General features: G+C 40.5%; 1 protein-coding gene across 1 annotated transcript in view; it reads right to left on the bottom strand.

The window, feature by feature from the left end:
* Positions 1 to 1,947: 1,947 nt before the first annotated feature.
* The window catches only part of INO80D (INO80 complex subunit D), a 43,966-nt gene continuing 24,164 nt past the window's right edge, over positions 1,948 to 21,749 (bottom strand). The window contains exons 7-12 of the mRNA XM_058809652.1: positions 20,103 to 20,212; positions 18,047 to 18,180; positions 16,360 to 16,577; positions 15,811 to 15,968; positions 13,655 to 14,847; positions 1,948 to 4,157 (exon numbers count right to left, since the gene is read on the bottom strand). Coding sequence (XP_058665635.1) covers positions 13,679 to 14,847; positions 15,811 to 15,968; positions 16,360 to 16,577; positions 18,047 to 18,180; positions 20,103 to 20,212 — 1,789 coding nt within the window. The 3' untranslated portion in view covers positions 1,948 to 4,157; positions 13,655 to 13,678. The remainder of the gene's footprint in view (positions 4,158 to 13,654; positions 14,848 to 15,810; positions 15,969 to 16,359; positions 16,578 to 18,046; positions 18,181 to 20,102; positions 20,213 to 21,749) is intronic.

Here is a 21,749-nt window from a genome sequence, read left to right as displayed (position 1 = left end):
TCAGACTGAGAGTCATGCAATCATTTTCTAACAGCAGCATTTCTGTGTTGTTCATGAAAATAGTGGGGGGAAAAAAGCCACAGGTCAGTCAGTCTCTGCCTTAGTCAGCAGAGGAGTCTCAATCCATCTCCCATCAAGTCTCTCATCACACTGGGGAATGTCCTGCTCAGGACCAGAGTGGACACATTTGCTTCTGCCAGGGAGTCATCCCCAGGGAAGAGCCCCCATTTTCCTAACTTCCACCTTCTTAGTCCTCATTACAGCCTCAAATCTTACACCAAACAGCAACTCACTGTTGCTGTTTTCTTAAAAGCAGACTTTAAACAAGTATTTTCTCCATAACTGTCTATTCTTCCTCTTGCCCTCTTGAGTGCTACTTGAGATGGAGCAGTTTGAAGGATCAGCTTTGTAATATCCACATGCACAGCCAGAATTGCATCAGTAACAGACCAGAACTGCCTCATCTCTCCTACCCCTAGAGCGTCCAATTGTGTCAGGCCCATAACCTTGAGAATTCCCTAGAAAGGACAAGGTTGAGGTAGATTTTCTCGAGCCATATTGCACTGAACTTACACTGCTGTACTGTCCTTTAGTTGGCTTTAAGCATCTGTTCTTTTCTGTCATGACTCTGTTTTGATAAAGGTCTGGATGCAGCACTTCCAGTGCACTCCCATCTCCCAGGAACACGAGGTATTAGAGCAGTTTCATCTTTGCCACAAAACCTTTGCAGCACCTGTTGGCATGAAAGACTACACCATTCACTGACATTACTTGCCCCTCAGCCTGCATTACAACCAGGTACTGTGAAATGCTGCCCTAATTACGCTGTCTAGAATAGCTGGGCCACTGTTCATTAAAAGACAAGTCAAATTACTGAATCTCTCTCTCATCAATCTCTGTTGGTTGTTATTCTGATGACCAGGTCAGCATTGAGACTGCTAATGAAAAACAGAACCTGGCAGATGACCTCACCAAGGACACAGCTGCTCCCCCACAAGTCACAACCTTAAACACACTGGAGATGGAGACAGACAAGCAAAGCAAACACCACTGAAAGCACAAACTCTCGTGTCAGAAAGCAGAGAAGAAAGACTTCACAAAACAAATGGTGACAGGGAGATGCAGCAGCCATCTACTTACTGTGAAGTGTCCAAGGGGTAGTTCTGCCTAAAGAGAGGACATCCTTCAAGCTATTGTGGAAAAGCCACTCTGGGAGCTCAGCCTTGGCACTGGAAGGGCAGTGCCAGCCAAGGCAGCCCTGTTGGCACAGGGTGGCACAAACAGCTGCTGTGTCCAAACAGTGTGGTGGGAATTCCCAGTGTCTGACCAGTGTAGGTCATATCCATACCTTGGCCTGGCAAGCCTGCCTGAGAGCTGAGCAGAGCACCAAGCAAGATCATTTCTCATCCACATGCTATCACCAAATAACGCCAAACTCCAACTTAACCAGTTTTGTTGATGAAGCAAGTATATATATTTTTAAATCTCAGAAAACATAACAACATACATGAGAAAATTCTATTCTATATCCCTTAAATTATACTTCCTCAAACTGGAAAACAGGATGAAGAGGATCTGGTCCCCAGACCAGTGATCCAGAGCTAGAAAGCACTATAATTAGAACCAGGACTGCGACTGAAGACCCCAGGTTGTTAGCAAAACTAATTAGCTAATGTCATTAGAAAGCAACAGAGAATAAGCAAGAGCCGACTCAGACTCTACAGCAATCTAAGCAAAGGACAGTTTAATAACTGTACTTACGATATGTTTTAAAAGGAAAAAAAAATCACTTCATGGAGTAGGTTTAATCCTGGGCAATATCCATACACTTGGACTTGGCAAAATGGCTTGGAGAAGAGGGTTTCATCATAGTAAACACAGCTACTTCACAGCAAGATTTATTAATACATCCAAAAGAAAGAAAGAAAATCATTTTGTCACACTATATACAGATAATACATACAGTGTTTTATACACATATTACATCAGTTTTTACACAAGAAAAATATACATAAAAATGTAAACTTTTGTATACAAAAACCCTTAAACAAATTAAACAAGGACCAGATAACAAAAGGAGACCAATCTATTATCATTTAATTGATTTTTTTTTTAAATGGTAATACAGTACATTCATTGAGAAGTATGAGGAACATGTGAGCCAACCTTTCCTATTTAAAGGGAAAGTACAAACACAAGCTTTCCTCCCCACCCCTGGAATGCTGTCCGTGAGCCTCCAGCACTAGAGGTGGTGTGAGTTGCCATTGCTGCCAGGGCCCCTGAGGGAAGGAGCCCTTGTTCACCACACTGTCCCCAAGGGACACATGCACAGAAGCGAGCTGGGCTGGGCTGTTTGTGCGTATCAGCCAGGCTTCCAGCTAATACCATGAGACGGGACGCGGCAGTGCCCGTTTGTATGTTCCCTTTAAGCAGTCATTCAGTGGATTAGCCTTGCTGGAGGAAGTTGCTTATTTTTCCCAATGTATGGTATGCTGAACACATGTGTCAGATATGAGAGGGAAGAAGGAAGGGGTGTAAGAGACTGCTAATCCTTGCTACCATGCAGTTACTTCAAAATCAGGTACATTTGCAAGCTACAATTCACTGGTTCAAAATACACTGCCTCACCTTTGCTTTCCCACTGCAACTTGTTTACATTTTAAACTCTAGTGACCGAACAACTGTATGAGGCTCTTTGTTACAAGGCTGTTTCTGATATCAAAGCATGATCAAGCTACCTTTAAAATGACACCAAACACAAACTTCTCGGAGACAGCCTTAAAAAGAGAGAGCATTCCCTCTAAGCACTTCATATTGTCCATTTGCCACCTTATTTTATCAAGTCTAGGATAAATATATTTACCCTGAACTGGAAAAAGGATATTGGTCGAGCTTCTGATATCTCTTTTGCTCCATTTGCAGATAAATATTTTTGGGAATTAGAGGGAAAAAATCCCAAAAAACAAAGCCAAATTTTAAAACCTCAGGCATAAAAGTAAGAAGGGAATTATTTAACATGTTGGTGAAAAAAACAGTTGCAGAAACTTGAATTTGTTGGAAACAAACGGACGATAGATTCCAATGAAGGCTTCTCACATTAAATAAGTTAGACGGGTTACAGACATCTTCAATAAAAACATCCATCCTCCACAAAGTATGTTAAAATGAAACACAATAGTGATGCACTGGTATTTCTCCTAAAAAGGACAGAAGGACATGAAATCTCCTTAGTGATATCAGTACTATTGAATGTAGGAGGTGAACAATGATTTACAAAAGTAATGAGGGGAAAAGAAAATCATGAATCATTTATTATAATTGGACAAAAGGGGGATGGGGCAGAATGTAATTACTGTATGCCTCAGAAACATCTAAACGAAATAAATACTTAGAAACTTGTGTTTCCATTTCTTTCACCTAAACGAGGGTGAGAATAAGGGCTTGTCTGCTTGCTTTTGTTTTTTTTTGTTTCCTTTTTTTTCTTTTCCTTTTTAAAATAACAACCCTTCTAGTAAAAATTCAAAAGACAATTACAAATGGCTTTAGATAATTAAAAGTCTCCTTTTTAAAATAAAACTTTGATAACACATTTCTCCATTTCTTCTATATAATGCAGCTTCAGTGAGAATAAGTAATAAGGGACAGCAATTTGCAAAAAAAAAAAAAAAACTGAGAAAAAAAAATGCCAACCAAATTTTCGTAACATATACACATGTATATGCAGGACGTCTACACTCTATATACATATTTAATATAGGTACGCATGAGCATATATCAGGAGATAACCAACAGGTACATTCTCCACATACACAAACTGAAATAGCGTAATAGGCGTGTGCGTATCAATCCACACTGTCCACACGCAGTACACAGACATCCATACAACGCCCCAACATATGTATCATAGAAGCCATGTGTGACTGCATGAAAGCTCAGATGGAACAGTTCACCAGTTACCTTTTTCTAACAGAAATGCAAGGAAGACAAAATTCCATGGCTGAATTGTGGCCAAGAAAAATTGTGTCATAGCCATATTGAAAACATGGAATCCAGTATGGCTCGATGACAGAACTGGAGCAGCATTCTCCTCTGAAACTGAAGCCTAAGATACACAGCACTTCAATGTGACTGAGCAGGTTGCTGACAGCTGCTTTCTGCTAAAAGGATATAGAAGATCCATTTAGCCAGAAAACAGAAAATAAAACACTTCAGCCCATAATTTACTTGCATAAGCAATATTACCCAATACACAACTAGATGCAAAGTGCTAGCATGTTAATGGTCAACTCTGCACTCCATTTTAAAATCTGTTTTATGATAAAGTGTAACAAACTGTGTTTCTTTTGATATGTTTGATGACAACCCCATTGCTCAGAACAGAGCACAGGGCTGCCTTCTGCTTACTTCCTGTGTTATGGGAGATACAAATCAAACTTCTTTTTTCTCCCTAGGGTTGAAAATTGGAAGGTAGTATTTGGTGGGTGCAGTTTTCTCATTTTGACCATTTAAATATAATGCTGGGTTAACCTTTTAATATGCTAGGAAGCTCTGCATCAGGTTCCATGAAAAGTTTGTATTCATCTGCAAATCAATCACAGTCCTACTGAATCACAATTGAAACTGGGGAAGTTGCATAAGTTCCAGCAGATGCTCAGGGCCCAATTCAGCTACCACTCCAGTCACCAAGAGAATTTCCCTCATGCATAAGCAGAGCTGGATTGGGCCATTAAAGCTGATTGCTGCTAGCAAGAGAAACTGCAGAGATGCAGGGACAAGGAGGAGCTGGAATGGAGGCAATGGAGCAGGGAAGCAGAAGAAGTTGGCATTTTGCAAGAGGCCTCAAAGAGACTAAATATAAAACAAAAGCAGAGACACAGAAAGGAAACTCCACTGCGAGGGCTGAGGTAACACAAGCCAGTGGTGGCCAAGCTCAGATCAGTCTCTGAGTCATCCAGACCTCTCAGAAGAATTTAGAACAACTTGTCTGGCACAAGTGCTTACCTGTTACACATATGTTAGGTGGACAGTCCTTCTCTTTAGCTCACACACTCACTGGTGTTACAGCTAATGCACAGGTGTGTGACACAAGGTATATTCCACCTATCAATCTGTATGCATGTATATATAGATTTAGATTGATTGCATTCATACATATTTATTGTACTTCATGAGGGCAAGTCCACATTCAGCAAAATGCTTGTTATCTCATATACAGATATACCTCTCTGTACACAAAAATGGGTCTATTCTCCTCCATAACGGCATAAAGATTTATGCTCCTAATTCCCATTACCACCAAATAAGCAGAAGAAAAGGCCTCTGACAACTTCCACCACCCTAACCTTTTGCCTCTATGCATATGTGTCAGAAACAAATTGTGGAGAGAAGGAAAGGGAGAGAGATGCCTGGGGGAGCATCAACATCATGATATGGAGGGGAATAAAAGAAAAATTGCAAAAAATTTCAAATTTCCATTCAATACTAGAAGCTCTGTTTTTCTAAAAAGGTTTCTAAAGTCACTGGGATCATCATAGAAGTGATACTGTATGAATAAATAACAATTAGGCTACTTTCTCCAGCCTAAATAGAACAATATGAAGAGTAAGCCAATCTGAAGAACGTTTCTGACTTCTCACAATTTCAAATGAGAACTCCCATAAAGAAATCTTTCTTCTCCAATTATGAAAAAAGGTAAGTGGTCAAAATCAAATTCAGAATTTTACAGCCTAAATGAAACTCCCTTGACTGAATGCGTATTTTGTTCTGCAATCCCACAACAGAAGTTTTGGGGCAAAATTGATACACACAAACATCCTCAGAAGAGAAAAAAAATCTGCTTTGGAGACAAGATCCTTTTAGGAATGGAGACCACTGCACAAACAGCACCCCTTACAATCTAATTGGAAAACACAAGAACACTGATTGACAACATTTTCCAAGTCAGACCGTAGGAGATTCAGGTATTAATTTGCAAAGATACAGCAATTCTCATGCCTCTCCATCCCACTGAATGCAAACCTTCCCATTCAGTTTGTTCTGGAAAACTCCTTTCTTCCATCATTCCTCCTCCCCCATTTGTTTTATTTAAAGGCTGTCTTTGGGAGCTTGGTATTTTCATGGCATTTTAAACAGGGCTCAAAGCAACTCATTTGAAAAACAGTAAAATTGACATGATATCAGAGTTAGCCTCATAACAGAAGATTATATAGTAGAGAGTTTCAGTTATTTATATAACAGTGAGGACATAACAACCCCCTACTAAATAATCACATTTCTACAATACATTCCATCACCTCTTGACTACTTTTCTCTTTACAAAACTATGACCTACATACAATATACACATTCGTATCACACATACATCCCCCCCCCAATGCATATTTTTGTGTGTATATATAATACATACATGCACACAAGCAGTCTAATTCTATTTATAAGTCACAGTGGGAATTCCTTTGTGAGGAAAGGAGGGGAAAATTCCTGAATAAGACACTGTAGATTCCTAATGTTCCAACTTTTCAAATTCCAACTCACAGAGCTAACTGGAAATAAATACATTTAAAAAAAGAAAAGGTCTTACAAACTTGGTTCACAACTCCCAGCTACAGTAGTTGGATTTTTAAATTTGATCTATTTACCCTGTAACTAAATTTCTAATCATAGGTACAAACCACGGATAAATTATTGCAGAATGTAACACTCAAAATTTAAAAAGAGTTATAGGAACAGTAATATAAGGGTTAAAAAGAGTTCTATACTTGTTGATACAGGATACCATTTTATTTTATTTATATATATATCTATATATAGATATAGATATCTGCAAGGTAGCAAAGAATAGCTGTACACCTTGACACGGCAAAGATCCAGTGTAAAAAGGTGCTTCACTAGTTTGTTTTTCCAAAAAAGCTTGTATATAATTTTATAGCTATTAAAAACACATATGCAACATAATTCATTACACTCAATACAGCTTTAGTATAAAACTTATAATTTATGAGGTGATGTTAATAGCATAAATTAATATACCATTTCTCTTAAAATCTACAATAAGTATTCTGAAAGCTCATTAGGGAAGGGTATCTTTAAATAAAAAGTTTAAAGCTGAGCGTGATGAAAAAGATTCTGTATGTTGAAGTTGAGATGAGAGCCCCGAGAAGAGAAGGAGTCCGTAAGCCAGACACTGTTGACTATAAAACTGAACAAAGATTTCTCCTTCTTGCGCTCTCACTTAGGTGACGCTCTACTTAAATTATTATTTACTTTTAAAACTATTAACTTTTTTCTTTTTTTTTTCTTTTTTTTTTTCTTTTTTTCTTTTTTTGTTAACTGCCCTTATTTCCACAAGGAATCCCTGAGACATACCCAAAACTGTACAGTGAAGGTCATCACTGTTCAGAGAAACTGGTTCAACCCCTTCTGGTAGGATGTAGCTATTTTGCATGAGAATCAAAATGTCCATCACTTCAGAATGAATCTACTTGCACCAGAACCAACTACACTGTTTAAGATGCAGGTTAGAGAGTCATTTCAGGGTAAATCAGTCCACTCCAAGGTAGAAGCCAATGCCATCGCAGTTAGCTACATCAGAGCAACCTGCACCAAAGTTAAAGTTTCCCAGAGGATATCTGGGAACGTTACCTATCCCGAGTTCATCTCCGTGGGCACCAGCTGACAAGGAGAAAGCAGGTTAAACATTAGCATCACTGGACCAAGTTCAACATGCCTATGTGCTCACACATGGGTAACTCTGGACATCTCACTGTGTGTGTGTTTGGGGGACTAGCAAGAGGAAGAGGAGGAAGAATGCATTTTTCTACAGCAAGTACACTTTACGGTCAAAAGCCTAAGGTTCATCCTATTCACTTTCAGACCAAATTCTACGACCTCGAGTAGACTAAAAAGGTGCCAACACTTACTTCAAGGAGACAGATAAAGAAAGCCTTTCTCAACTATTGCTCTCAACTTACAGCCATGCTCACTTTGTCCTTTCATGCTTCCACTACATTACTTCATTCCACAGTAGCTACAAAAGGAGGAGAGTAAAACAGGGCAAAGCAAAGAACTCAACAACCATAAGAAGTACCAGACAGCAAAGGGAAAATAGTCAATACCATTTGGGATTTTTTTTTAAAAAGAGGCTGAAGACACAAGTGAGAGAATTGTTTTAAGATGCATCTTTTCTAACTCCTTCTCCTTCCCCAAACTTTTTTTCCTAACAGTGCCTTTGTCTAGTTTTAAAGACAAGATTAAAACTTTAACTGATCAGAACTAAGGTCTCCTGTGACCAGACCTCTCCTGAAGTCCAAAAGTTGAAGTTTAGTGAACGCAAATATAGATTTTTGTCACCAATCCTCCTTACTTTTATTTGGGCTTGAGTGTATTAAGAAAGAGTAATTTAAATTTTAATTCGTGACTTTCTACTGATACACATCTCAAATGAAGAGGAACTTCTCAGAAGGTAAAATCTTGCTAAAAATGCCTCAGTGTTCACTGCTAGCATGTGCACTCCCATGATCAATGTTGTACCCTCAGTATCTAGTTCATGACATATTAGCATGCTGTGAAACATCTCCCTACTCACTGATCTGAAAAATACTTTGTTCTATTGCACTGTCATTCCAGCATCCAAATACATGTTATGAATTGCAGAAATCTCTCCTCCAGTTCATCTTACAGTCAGATTTGCTCAGAACCACAGAAGACTTACCAGCTGGCATAACTTACATTGGAGAATGGGAATGGGAAAACAGATGCAAGAATGATGAAGAATGTGGAGTGGAAGGAAATAAAGGAGGTATGAGAAGTAGCCCACAAATCCCCATCATTAAATGTTACCCAGAAGATCAGAAAGACCTTGTGGTCAGAAGGTGAGAAAGACCTAAAGATCCAGCCAGCACACTAGCCCCAAACTATTCCCTCAGTTACTCTTTCTGCCACTACTGAACCTTGCAAGAGGTCTGCACAGGAGAGTCCTTCACATGTAGAAACACAAAAGGAAAAATACCCCAGTTCCACCAGGGAAGCTGCCTGGACAGCCACACAAATGTCTCACTGCCCAAGGTCACTACAGGTAACTTTTCTATTGTTTGTTGGCTGAAAGCACCTCCTACCATTGTCCTGCAAGTCTTGAAAGGTTAACTGCAGGTAGCTGATCATCTAAAAACGTTTCCCTCTTCTCTGCCCAAAGGCTCATACTGCTGGAGAATTCATGAGCAGATTTAGCTCACTGCAGCACAAAGACAGGGAGAAATACCCGTGGAGGCCTTGCAATGCCTACAGGGATATCCAGCAGCAAGGAGGCTGCAGGAGCTCAGAGAACAACTGGAGCTCAGAAGCAGCACAGGTAGCCACCAGGGCCAGCTTCTCAGGGAAGAAAACTGCCCACTGTCTATTGTACACCTTTGCAGGACTCTCTTGGCAAACAGATTCAAACCCAGAATGCATGTAGATGTGGTTACAGCAAGACAAAGTTTCAAACTGAATATGGCTGCTGGTTTGCAGGCTCAGTCTGAGGTCTTCTTCCTCGGCCATGCCCCTAAAGCCAGTGACAGCTCACAACAGAAAATCCTAATTTTTCAATACTCATCTTCCTTTTATAAAAAAAATAAAATAAAAGGCCACTTCTTTTGGCTTCTCTCTGCTATTAGGTACAATTCTTCTTTGACAATTTATTTTCTCTGATTTTTTGCCTAGCAGGCAATAAGCTTCTCAGGGCTTTCAGTGCTTTCCAAACCAGAACTGCAAATCCCCATTTTCAGTTGGAAATCTAGCTGTTGCCATTTTCCCCACAGTGCCTGAGGCAGACCTGCAACTGTGCTACCTCTCAGCATTATCAATTTAGTGCCTTTATGCTCAGCCATACACAGAAGCATGCTACTAATGAGAAGGGATCTAAGCAAGAACCCAGAGGAACTGGAAGGCAGGAAGAGACAGAGTTCTTGTATCATAATTATGAAGCCAAAGAACAAATCAACTTTGAGGTATCTAAGTGCATATGGTTCCCCTCAAAGCTGGTGTAAGGTCTTCTTGGGTGAAAGGAAACGTCAAAGCATGTCTTAGAGAATGCCTTATGCACCAGAAGAGCATGAAGCTATTCCTGACAAGCCTCTGTACATTGTCAAAATTAATCTTGTGTTAAATACTTTTGTACAGAGACTAATTGAGGTGCTATTATTGCCAAAATTATGTAAATTATGTCTTAAATTTTTTTCATTCTTTAAAACTCCAATCTTATGTGAGGGAATTGACTTTTAGGTTCAACTAGCCTTATTCCATTTGTCAACACATAAAGGGCACAACAGGTATTGAGCATCTGAAATTGCTACACTGGCTCTTTGGTGAAGAGGTGACAAGATGCTAATTGCTATAAGAGCTGATACTCAAAAACATTTGTGAGGGAGCATGGAATCTACTTGGGAACCACATAAATAACAGCCTCGAGGACCACCTTAACCAGGCCAGCAGGATTTCCCAGAGGAAGAGGTGTGAAATATCTCTGACTACACATACCTCTCAATTAGATCTCTTGCATCCAACAGTAAGACACTGATGGACTGAAGTCAGCATGTTGTGTGGGGGTAGAAAGCCACCTGGAATGATCCATCTTGTAAAGCTAAGATCAAGACCCGTAACTGCTTGGCAGCCATGAAACCATGAAATCGGTGGTAGTGAAAAAATGAGAGGTGAACCAGGAAAAGGCAAGGGCGGTGGCCCGCTTCAGAACACTGTGGCAGACAGGACAGGGAGATTCCTATTTCAATTGTATACAAACTGAAGTTTATTTTTGAAAGTGCAGCTTTATTGCAAACTTAGTTTGCTCATGGAAAAATGTAACGCAGTCAGTTTTCAGAGAAGAGTCATCAAGCGATACACAAAGATTGAAATCTAAGTGGGGAAGAGACTTGATGTCCCAAGCTACTTTAAAGAAACTCAGGCACATAAACGCCATTGATTTCAAATGGTAATAATGGACCTCCATTGCTCTGATAGCTTCTGAAATTCCCTGTCTAAATCAATGCACAGATTAGGAGCTGGGTTCTGTTCTGAGTTAGACCAGTACAAACTCACTGTGACCTTAGACTGGAAAGCTCCTCTGTAATTTACACCAACACAACCAAGCAGAACTCGGTTCTCAGCTCCTATTATCCTCTCTTCCCTCCCAGCATTTGCTAAGAAAGAGAAACATGGTGTGGGGCAAATATACTCTGCACTAGCTGCAGCTTCATTAGAAGTTTGATGGGCACAAGAACCATTTCAAGACCAAAGTCCTGAAACCAATACATAGAAATTAACACCCTCTAAAATTACATGAATTCACAAGCAGATTAAGGAATTAACCATTTGGTATACTAGTTCTCCACTTTTTTTCAGTCAGACATCGCAGCACATTGAAGAAGGTAGATGAACACAACAAAAATCATCTGCAAATCAAACAGTTGTCTCCTCAACAAAGTACGGGTAACATAATATAAAAATAAATAAAAGCCTTGTCAGATTTGCCTCATTCACAATTATCACTGGGCATTCCTCAATCAGCAGGACAATCACAAGCAGGATTTCATAGGCTTCAATTAAACTTTTTATGTGGTTTAAAAACATTTAAGTGTTACAAACATATTTAAATCACCACTTAAAATATTCAGCTTATATTATTAAGATCTATTTTACCAAGTATGAAATAATGACTTCATAACAACAGAAGCATGAAAATAATTTTTGTTTCTTCCACCCATATACAACTGCAATTTCAGAAAAAGACATATGCATCATCCATACTCTTTTATATTTAAAGAGGACAGATCCTTCAAGAAAAGAGGGATAATATGATTGCTACAATCGTTAGAAGACACAAGACCTATCCCATTTAAACTCTGTTCCTTAGGAAGATGGAAGGAGAGGTTTGGGTCAGATATTTTGGTGTGTGCCTGACTGCTAACAAAATGAATTTCTATAGCAACTAAACTTCATTCAGTGATCCTTTCCTCAGAAAATTTATTAAGCCCTCCTATTACATGTGCTTGGTTCTCTTAATTTCCTGAAATAGACTGTAATTCACACAGGTAGAATAAAATCCATTGTCTACAGTACAAGACTGAAATGTAGAATTTTCTATTGTCTCTCATCTGCATCTCTGAAACAAACCAAGGAGAGTAGAGACTTGTATTAAACAGGAGTTACTTTTACAGTCAAAGTCAGGTACAGTAGCAAGTTTGAGCCCTAGAGAGTCATAAGCAAATTCCTTCTTGATAAGGAGATACAAGTAAACACCTCAGAATTTCTGCTGCTATTACCTCTTGGTTTAAAGAACAAAATTAAAAAGTAATAACTATTTTAAGAAATCAAAAACCTAGCTGACTACTTTATTTAGGAATTGCAATTACTACGGAAGAGTGAATAGTGTCATTAGCAGGTGATCAGCACAAACAAAACCATCCTGCAGACAGAAGAAATTGTTACCTATTTTGCATTAGTGATTTTTCTTTTGGTTTGCCATGACTGGTGATAAGTACCTGCTAGTTCCTTACATTCAGCTTCCCAAACAGAGCATCAAACCCTACAAATGTTGGAAAAACTATATGGCTCTCAGGGGATTAAAAACTGTCCAAGAAAGTCTCACTAGTTAGACATATTGTGAAAAATGCATCCATTTGAAACTTACAATGGGTCTGACCTAGACTTGTGTGGATGGGCAGAAAACCAACCTAATTCTTCCTGTTTCAGCTGGGAAATTCCTGTCAGCCTGTCAGGCGAAGAGTTCTGGACAAAGACACACTTGAAAAGGCAAATCATCAATGCTACAAGGCCACAGTAATTCAGCAAGGAAGGAAATTTCTCACAGGAACCTTCTCTAATCCATGATCTATATTTCAATCCTTCTGTTTCTTTTTGTTTTCCTGGGCTAACTTCATAACAGCCTTCAAATTTATGGGCAACCAGTCAACTCATCTCTTTGTTACTCAATGAATTACAAATCGTGATAAAAAAAAAAAAAACAACCAAAAATCAGCATGCAGTAAGAACAGTGACCAGTTCTGGAAGGGGACAACTACTTCTTCACCAAAAGAAGAAAAGGAATCGCTGCTCCCTGCACCCCAAACACACACACACACAGAGGAGGTCAAGAGACTATGTCAAGAAACTCATCCTTGAATTGTGATCTTGATTTAGGACTTCAGTGCACCACTCTCAAATCAATGTGTGCAGCCAAGTTTTTCTATGCCAAATGCTACCTTTGGAAAAAGAGTAAATAAAAAAAAAAAAATCAAGAGATTTCTTCCCACTGGAAAACCTTCTACCAGATGCTAATGGGATGGCAAGCACTGATCCGAACCCTAGGGAACAGTAACATGCATCACTGATCTGAGGTATCTTCCCATTTCTAGGTCTTACTGCTAAGATCATTTACATCCAGTAACTGTGCTGTATCCTTAAGGAATTATTGGGGAACAGTGAACCTGCCTGCAATAAATGAGCACCGGTGCCTGACGAGCACATGTGAATGCTACAGCAAGGTTCACAGAGGGCTAACCCTGGTCAGTACTGAAGCAGGGGTTTTCTTCTCAACCCCCTCTTAAAAAAAAGGGAAGAGAAGACAGACAAAATAAAGAGAAAGGAAAAAAGGAAAGATAGAAAACACAGGTCCCCCATCTACCTGCAGGGAGCCAGGCAGACAAGCTCAGTTGGAGGTGGTGAAGGGCGCAGATGCGTTATTGGTACTGGTAGTGGTGGCACCGGTCACTGCGAAGCCCGTGGGAGGAGCTATGGAGCTGTGGCTGGGCTGCAGGTCCTTGGGAATGCCACTGTGGGAGCTCAGCTGGTGCCCAAAGGCTGCGCTGAACTGAGGGAGCTGTTGTTTGGGGGAGGTGGAGCCCATGAGTTCAGCGGAGGCAGGACCCATGCCACTGAAACTGGTCTGCGGTAACCCCGGAAGCACACTGGAGCTGTTGGGGGTCACAGTGGCGAAGGCAGGCTGTGTGGTCTCTGAGTGCGAGGTGGTAGGTGGTGTGGACAGGGAGGTGGACAGGAGGTGTCCATCTGCACCAAGAAGGTTGCTAAACGGAGAGGGGTCCCCAAGATTGACCGGAAGATTTCCCCAGTGAGTTCTGGGGTTGACCACCCCGCTAAGTGGCACATCCAGCTGCGTTGGGAGCAAGTGCTGTGCCATCATGGGCATCTCTGCTGAGAAGGTAGCTGCCAAGTTATCACCAGAAAAGGATGTGGTGTGAGGGGATGTGATATGGTCACTGTAGGGAGACGGCACATGCTCACTATCATAATGGCTTCCATGGGGTGAGGAGTGTGAATGGTCACTGCTGTATTGCTGTCGTGAGGTGATCAGGTCATCTGCCTTGCTCAGCAGCTGGGCAGGGTGGGGCCTCTGGGAGGCATGGCTGCCATCATGAAGTCCATGAAACTGTCCCGGGAAGGCTCTCTCCCCAAGGCCACTCTGGCTTATCAGAGTGGCAGAAGTAAGGCCAACGTTGGCTGGGGCTGAGAACTGCCCCTGGATCTGCCCTGCCAGGGGCGTAGGTGGGTTGGACAAGGTAGCAGAACGGAGCAAGTTCTCATCCAGCTCCAGAGCGGAGAAATTATCGTGTACTATACGCCCATTCAACAGCTCCCCCAGATCCGTGTTAACCTCTCGACTCAAGGACTGCATTCCTGGAGCTCCAGCACCTGTAGAGAACACCCCTATCGCTCTATCTGCCAGCTCCTGAACTGGCACACCATCTGTCTGTGTAAGTACTCCAATGGTACTCAGGCACTCAAGAGAAGTTACAGCCTGCAGGGCCCGTTCCAGTTCTTCAGCTTCTTCTGTGGTTGGAAGAAGATCTCCATTTTTACCTGCAGAAAGAGGGACACCACCAGTTAGTGCACTGCTCTCAGGTGAGCCTGGCCCTGGCACTCAAAGGATGAAGATGTACAGACAGTTCAATACAGAGCTGCACTGTATGATAACCTTCCAGCATGGCTTCCAGTACACAGAAAGTGTCATTCATCAGTGTTCACTAAACAAGCAAGGTAAGAAAACCATGAAATTACACCTTCCTCTTCAATTGAAATCCCCCTCTGCCTGTTCCCTTCCACATACTATAGTAGGAGATGCCTCTTAAACTTACTAGACTTAGAAGTAAAAATGCTTAAATAAGATTTTCAATGATGCAATAACACATGGTCCTCTTTCTACTTACCACATTACAGCCTGGGCCTAAAATTTACAGAGACAGTATAATTCAGGTTAATTTCAATTCAAACACAGTCTGATGTCACGTTGTATCAGAAAATGACCAAAGAAATCACGTACCCAACTCCAGGCTGTTCTAATTTTTTTGTTATAAGTTACAGGTACTGAGCTTTAGAATGCAGGAATTCAAGCACATTTCTGATCAAAAGCTAGTTTCAAAAATGTATTTAAAGATTTTATTCTTACTCTCTTCTCTTTTTATCAAAGGCCAACATTGACTGTGATTCCAGCCCCACTCGATGGCAGAAAGATGCCATTACTGAGAACATTCTTGATTAAACTGTAACACTGACAGGCAGTAAAAATGTAAAATGAATTATTAAAATACTAAACCAATTATGGTTCTCAGACCAGTAATTACATGAGCAAGCAGAGAACTATGCACACAGCCTTCTTAAAGTCTGCTTTACTTCAGAGCTCCCAAACAATAGAGCAAACGCACACTTCCTTCTCTAGAATTTATTACCTCTGTAGGAAAGCAAGCAACTCCTCAAAATGCAGTTTAGAAACACTCAATTCTTCAGTTCACTGACTGTTCAAGCTAGCATAAAATAAAATGGTACCTTCAAAGAAATCAAAATCTTGCAAGTCATCAGGCAGCCGTGGCAGGACATCAGAGAAGTCCTCCTGATTCAATTCCAAGTCATGTGGAATGTCTGTGATTTCATTGGCGATATCATCAGGCAGCTCATCGGCACTGAGCTCTGGAGTGGAGGGGCTCCTGAACAGAAAGGAACATTAGTCCCTGGTGTTCAACTCTGCTTGCTCCAAAGGACAACCTATCAGTGCACATCCATCTACAATGCATGCTTCCCCACACAGTCTTTCCTCCATTATCTAGGGAAAAAATGCTTTTAGGTAGCGTGTTTAGGAAGCTTACACTTAGGCTACTCATTAACTACATAAGAGGCAACATCAGGAGTAAAATATTTTATCCATCAAACCCAATCATTGCTCAAAACCAAAATGACCCACCACTTAAAGGTTTTTTTCAACAGCCACATGGAGATGGAATTTTTAGGCCTGCTCCAGATGCTGCTTGGCAGCTTTGTACAGAGCTCACTGGCAGTGCTCAGGCCAGCAGTGGGAAACTGGGCAGGAGCAGCACTGACCGTATGTGGGGTATCTCTACTGGCAGTGAGACAGTGGCAGGCATGGTGAGGTTCCCTTGGGGCACTGCAGGAGGAATGGGTTTCTGAGGCCGGCGTGGGCCTCGCCTTCTCTTCTTCTTGTGTTTTTTGGTAAGTGCAGGTGGCTTCGTTTTTTTCCTGGGTTTCCTCTGCTGCTGGTGCTGAACTTTACGGGAGCTGTCCCCTCTCAAGAAATTATCCTTTGGGAGCAAAACAATACCAATGGGAGCATATTAAGAACATGTATTACTTTCCTAGCTTTTTTTCACCCTGGTCATTCCACAGACATGTGGAATGTAATGCAAGAGGAAGTGTTACCTTACACCCAGACACAGTTTCAAAAATTGAGCTGTTTCCTTCCTCAGTGACCCCAATGGCAAAAATAACATAGACCAAGTTATGAGATATTGTGAACTGGAGATTGTGCAGTGTCACTTTAAAAATTATCATAGCAAACCCTAACTAAAAAGTGCACAACCATAACCTTTAGCAGCACTCCTGTAAGTATTAAAGACAAAACGCTGTTGTGAGGTGGTGTTAATGTGGATAATGTGCAGCAGCTGAAGCCACAATCCTCAAGTGCCTGCTGACATAACAGAGGGACAGCACTGAGGAGACAAAATTAACACTGCTGGACTAGAATAAGGATGTGGGTAAACAATTATGGCCTCATTGCTCCTGAATAGCAATCACTGACACATCAAAAAATAAATCAAACCACCATCAGTCTTCAGTTGCCACCATACTAGGTATGGCAGAGGATTATATTTGTTACAGAGGTAAACCTTGAGCGACATACTGAAGATTGCCTAGAAAGGGGGAAACCCCATGCAGATCTGTGTAGCACAAACCCTCACATTTTAATCAAAAAACTCTATCATTCACAATTATTGGAAAGGCTGGGCAAAAACAGTAACAAAAAACCTTTTAATAACCCAACTAAACAATAGAAAAAAAGAAATTTTACACCTAATTGAAGGTAGGACAAGAAGCCTTGAAGGAGGGGCAGGACAGAAGTGGGTTTGTGAATTATCCTAAAAGTTTTGTTCTGGAAGATTGGTGTCATAAAAAGGAGAGCAGAGGACATCAACTTCATTTCTCCATTCTCTCAGGCTGAGGTAGGCCACTGCTTTTTCTCTGGGATCCATGGATCCCTGAAGGAAGTTCAAGATAAATTCTAATAGTTACTAAAAGGTAAATAAAGTAGCAACCCCATTATTTCCATCCTTGCAATTGCTCTCTACATTACCTTTAGAATGTACTTTGGGCCCCGTGTACTGAGACTGTTTAAGATGCAGTGTTCTTAATATCACACTTATATTACATTCAGATCCAAGGACCAGGAGTGACCCCAAATAAAATGACCACAGGATCTCTCACAATGATCTTCTATTTCTCAATTTAAGACAGCAATCATATTTTCTCCAGTGAACAATATTCCCATGTATACTTCATTATATCCTCAAAACTACATAAAAGATTGTCACAACATACTTTATACTAACTGGGAATATTTGTCAAGTTTTACCCTTTTAAGAAAAATAATAGCAAACAATCTCTTAAGTTCATAAACTTGCTAGTGGTCAAGGAAGACTTCATAGGAAGACTGGGGTTAAAACTCCTGATCATGCCAATACACAAATAGATACAATGATGGCTTTGTACTTACCATTTTTTTGGCATGCTCTTCGCACAGAGGTGTTTGATGTGTAATGTCAAAAACTGGCACAGAGCACTGCTGACCATCTGCAAACTTGGCTGTGCAACTCGAGAAGAGCTGCTGAGAACGGTTCAATAAGATATCTGTGCATTTCTGCATCAGGAATAACACAAGACAGTGGTGGAGGAACGCCCTTTGATTTATCAATCTGATAAAGATCAGAGCCTTCAACTCTATCTGTCCAAGGATACTATTTTTAATGAGTGCCTTAAATTTGCTATTCAAGTTCAAAGCTAGGTAAGGCTCAAACCCAACTTTTAAAAGTGAAAAAACTGCATTCATGCAGAATCTCTAATGATTTTATTATATACTGATAGTTTTATAAAAGCAGCTATTTCACTAATGAGTTCTTAGCAAAAAGAAGCCTTTTCCTGGAGCCTTAATCAATAGATCAATAGTAGCAGTTGGAACAGTGTAGTCAACAGGACTATTTCCTTACAGACTAATGACAACCCATACTGAAACATTAAAGAAAGAGTATTTCTTAATTCAATCTTTTAAGGTACATTCTTGGCATTTATCTTTAGAGCACAGACAAAAAAGTTTCAAGATCCTTCCTGCTCCTCTGAAAAAAAAGATGTGCAAGCAGACAGAAAGGTCAAGTAAATCCAAACGTAAGCTTGCTGAGATTTCCTTCAGAAAATCCTTAGCAGGAGTAAAAATGTTTCCAGACTTACAGCAAATCAAACAGATATTTCATTGCGTCTTTTTTCAAACAGCACTAGAAGCACTCCTTCCATCTTGAATTCTCAGACCTCAACATCACTGTGTATGTTTATAAAATGTTAAAACAAAAAAAAAAAAAAAAGGACAATGAAAAGGCTGCAGAACAATCCAGATAGCAGACTTGGATGGATGGGTCAGAACCAAGAATCTGTTCATTTTAGAGAAGAAAATGCAGAGAGAAAAAATGGACATATATGCAAAATCACTAGTCTTGACAATCCTGCTCTACGCACAGCAACAAGAGAGACCACTTAAAATTAAAAACTACCCAAACAAAAAAATCCCATCAGAACCATGAGGCAAATCCCAAATACAGCTGTATGCCATGGTGCTCTCTCATAGAGGTTTGGAACTGCTCTGCAAACTGCTTTTAAGCAGCCTGCAAAAAATCAAACAATAAAAACAAGGCATCTGCAAAACAAAAAGATTGGAAAGGTGCTGCAGTCTGACAGTAGCTGGGTGCATCAGCACTAGTCACTTTTAATACCAAAATCAAAAGTTCCAACAATAGGAGTCACGCCAACAAAAGCACCAACAATTCTTCAGCTAAAAACAAAAAAAAAACCAAAAAACAAAAACAAAACAAACCAAAGTCTGCAGTAATTTTAAGTATTACAGGTCATAAGTCTGCCTTTTTATAGTCTTCAGAACCAAAACTCACACCTGTTGTGCTCTCTTCTTTCTGAGATTTTCAGCCATTGACTTCCAACATTCTTTCCAGTTTTGTTTGAGATTCCAAGCACAGGGAACCCTTCCTCATCTGGACTAAGAGGTTCTGTGACTCCTTCTCTATTGCTTCTTTAAACAAAGCAAAGTATGATTGCTATCTTTCTAGTCAGTGTAAGCCCTCTTTTTATACTATGTATAAAAACCTTTTTCCACGAAACTGGCACAGGAAGGTGGTCTATTGGAACCTACCAAGACCTGTATGAAAGCCAGGAGGCTGAAAGTCCCATGGTTTGTACCAAGTCATTCTGAAGGATGATCATTTTGTAAAGGTTTCTTGCCCACACTAAATAAAGCTCATAAAGTAAAATGATGTTCCTATTACAAATACCAGTAGCAGACTACTTATCCTCAGTGTCTACACACCTAAATCACACAGCCAAATGAAAAGCAAAGGAGTTGCTTTTGTTAGTATGATGACATACTAACAAATAGGTATTTCTTTGAGAAAACTTAGTTATCATGCAAAAATCTAACAAACAAAAAAAAAACCTCCTAAAACAGAACAGCCTCCATGCCTGAATGCCACTCCCAAACAGAGTTAAGAGGATACGCTGAAAACAGTGCCTGGTGAATGGAAGGGCCTTGTTAGTGCACTGCTCTCCCTTCGAAGTCCCACTGCAGATTGTTGGTTCTGCATCTCTCTGCCTTGCTTGGCTTGTGCTGAAAAGAAAGCATAAAAGAGTTTACAGAAGTCTTGTGGTTACTTAACACAATTATTATACTGAATGTAGCACAGTAGATGAAAAATTGTAACACACATGTGTGTGTCATGATCCAGATGGGTGCACACTACTAACAAGCTCTACACAGGGACACAGAATAGATGTCAATGACAGGTGAAGGTGTGACTGTAGTAACAGGATTATTTCTTATTTCACAGGGCCTTAATTGTAATGAGAGGTGCTATGTGCTACTACCATGTAAATATTACAACACCTTGCAACAGAAAGGGCAGCAGCAATAGGTGAGTGTCAACACAGGTAACCCTAAAAATGAGGTCAGTCTTTAGAATTCAATGTACTGGGTATGCCTAGATGGGAGTCAAGTGCACTTTCAAGCCTGTTCATAAATCCAAACATGCCGAGCATCCCCAGAGCTTACATGCAAGCATGTGCTCAAACTTAGACTGAGCTCTGGAGTGGCAGAGCCTGAGCGTGCTCAACATGGATAAAAGCTCTCCTTCATCAACGTGCTACAGCCCAATCCACCAGCAGGTGCCCGGGGCTCCCCCAGCACAGCCTGTGTGCTCTGAGCCTGAGCTGCAAGCAGGCGCCAGGCAGCGGTGAGGACGGGCACTGAAGCGTTACACAGCTCGCTCGGGTGAGCCTGCTCTCCAGGCACGTGTCACCTTCATGGAGATAAAGCTGCCGATTCCAGGGCTCACTTGCACCTCTGGACACGTTGTTTTCTAGGTTGACAAAGAGTTGTCTGTAGCCTGACTGTTTTCCTTCAGCCATTTCTGTCATCAACTGTACTTTGACTGAGCAAAATTTTAGTTAGCAGTATTACTCCTGTGAAAAATTTTCTATCTGAAAAGACTCTGTGGTTACTTAAATTGACCAGAGCAGTGATGACAGGCATACCTGGCTTTGCTGGTCTACCCAAAACAATGTAAACTTTTTTTGTTTAATAAAAGGGAAAAATAATAGGGGAAAAAAAACAGCAAGAGCTTGTCAGTTTAGGTGAACTTTTGCTGTAGTGTTTAAGTTTGGAGAAATTTATACACAACTTTGTAAGCCAGTAATGGAGACTTCTACATTACACCTCAGAGGAGTTCTTCAGAATCAGTCCACCTCCCCAACAATGAACACTTCAATTGTCATGAACCACATCCCACTGAACCAGGAACAAAAGCATCCCATTAAACACAATATGCTCATAGTACCTAGCTCCAATCTGCATCTCATACTATACACTGCACCCCACAGTCACACATCCTGTAAAGCAAAACCCCAACAGCAAAAGGATGCTTCTGATACCCCAAATGTAACACCAGGGTTCAGACTTAGTCTGTTCCTGCATGAATATGAATCAACCAACTCTCCATATGCTGAGAGCTAGAGGGATGTTGACATTATCTAGAAAGAATTCCCACAGAAGATAACCTTCAAAGTTGTTAGAAGTTATGTATTTTGTTGCCAAGTTTTATTTAATGTTAGATTGAGTTAAATCTAACAAAAAGCATGAGCTTAAATTT

This window comes from Ammospiza caudacuta, chromosome 8, assembly GCF_027887145.1.
Source record: "Ammospiza caudacuta isolate bAmmCau1 chromosome 8, bAmmCau1.pri, whole genome shotgun sequence".
Classification (NCBI taxonomy): domain Eukaryota; kingdom Metazoa; phylum Chordata; class Aves; order Passeriformes; family Passerellidae; genus Ammospiza; species Ammospiza caudacuta.
The sequence above is the reverse complement of the archived record's forward strand: the minus strand, read 5'-3'. Positions and strand labels throughout refer to the sequence as shown.